The following is a 904-nucleotide window of genomic DNA, read 5'->3' as shown; positions in this document are numbered from 1 at the left end:
TTAATTTTGATTCATAAAAGTGACGATTTGACATATATAAAGTAACTGTAAAAATAACAATTAAATTAGTTACTAGTTACTTAAAAAATCTAACTAAGTTAAGTTACAGTTACACATGGAAAGAAAGTAACGAAGTTAAGTTACAGTTATTGAAAAAAAGTAAGTGTAACTGTAACTTCGTTACAAGTAACGAGTTACTTCCAACCTTGCTTTTAGCTCAAAAAAAAAAAATACAAGTATTAACTGACCGACAATTTGTGCGCAGTGTGCGGACGACGTATTCCATTTGGATAATATTTCAGCCGACAGGGTATTAGTTTCCGACATGCAGATTTGAAAGTGAACGATACTGAGAAGATTGTCGTCGCCGCCGGTAACCAGAAGATACTCATTCTCATTCATTTTCTTCAAATCAAAACAATTAATTCCCGACTGATGTAGGCTGAATTCTGCGAAAGGGATATCGTGGAAATTCACAATGCTTCGATTTCCAGACTTCACATCCTCATGTATTTTCAAGACCGCGGCGGTAAAATCGAAGAAACGTAACTTTCCATCCGTACTCATAGTTAACACAATTAATTTGGTTTCCCATGACATTATATGAATCTTCAAGATGCAACGATCTACGTATTTAGTAGATACTTTTAAATATATGATGTTGGTGTTAATTTCATATACGAGTAATCTATAACAGGAAGGGAAAATTATTTTATAACTTGTAAAACAGCATATAGCGCCTGATGAAAAATAAACAGTTAAGGGATTACACCACCTTGACAGCCTAAAAATCAATCGGTATCGTCTTTGGGAATTTTTTTTAGGAAAACAATAAAAGTAACCAAAAATTCGTTTTAAGGCTTTAATAATACAAGTCTTTAGAAGTAAAAAATATTAATTTTAT

General features: G+C 32.2%; 1 protein-coding gene across 1 annotated transcript in view; it reads right to left on the bottom strand.

Moving 5' to 3' along the window:
- Positions 1-904, bottom strand: part of LOC105456043 (WD repeat-containing protein 6) — a gene marked incomplete at its 5' end in the record, with an annotated part of 8,852 nt that overhangs the window by 3,020 nt on the left and 4,928 nt on the right. The window contains one exon of the mRNA XM_011699816.1: positions 249-688. Coding sequence (XP_011698118.1) covers positions 249-688 — 440 coding nt within the window. The remainder of the gene's footprint in view (positions 1-248; positions 689-904) is intronic.

Source organism: Wasmannia auropunctata, unplaced genomic scaffold (assembly GCF_000956235.1).
Source record: "Wasmannia auropunctata unplaced genomic scaffold, wasmannia.A_1.0 LD335797.1, whole genome shotgun sequence".
NCBI classification, from domain to species: Eukaryota; Metazoa; Arthropoda; class Insecta; order Hymenoptera; family Formicidae; genus Wasmannia; species Wasmannia auropunctata.
The sequence above is the reverse complement of the archived record's forward strand: the minus strand, read 5'-3'. Positions and strand labels throughout refer to the sequence as shown.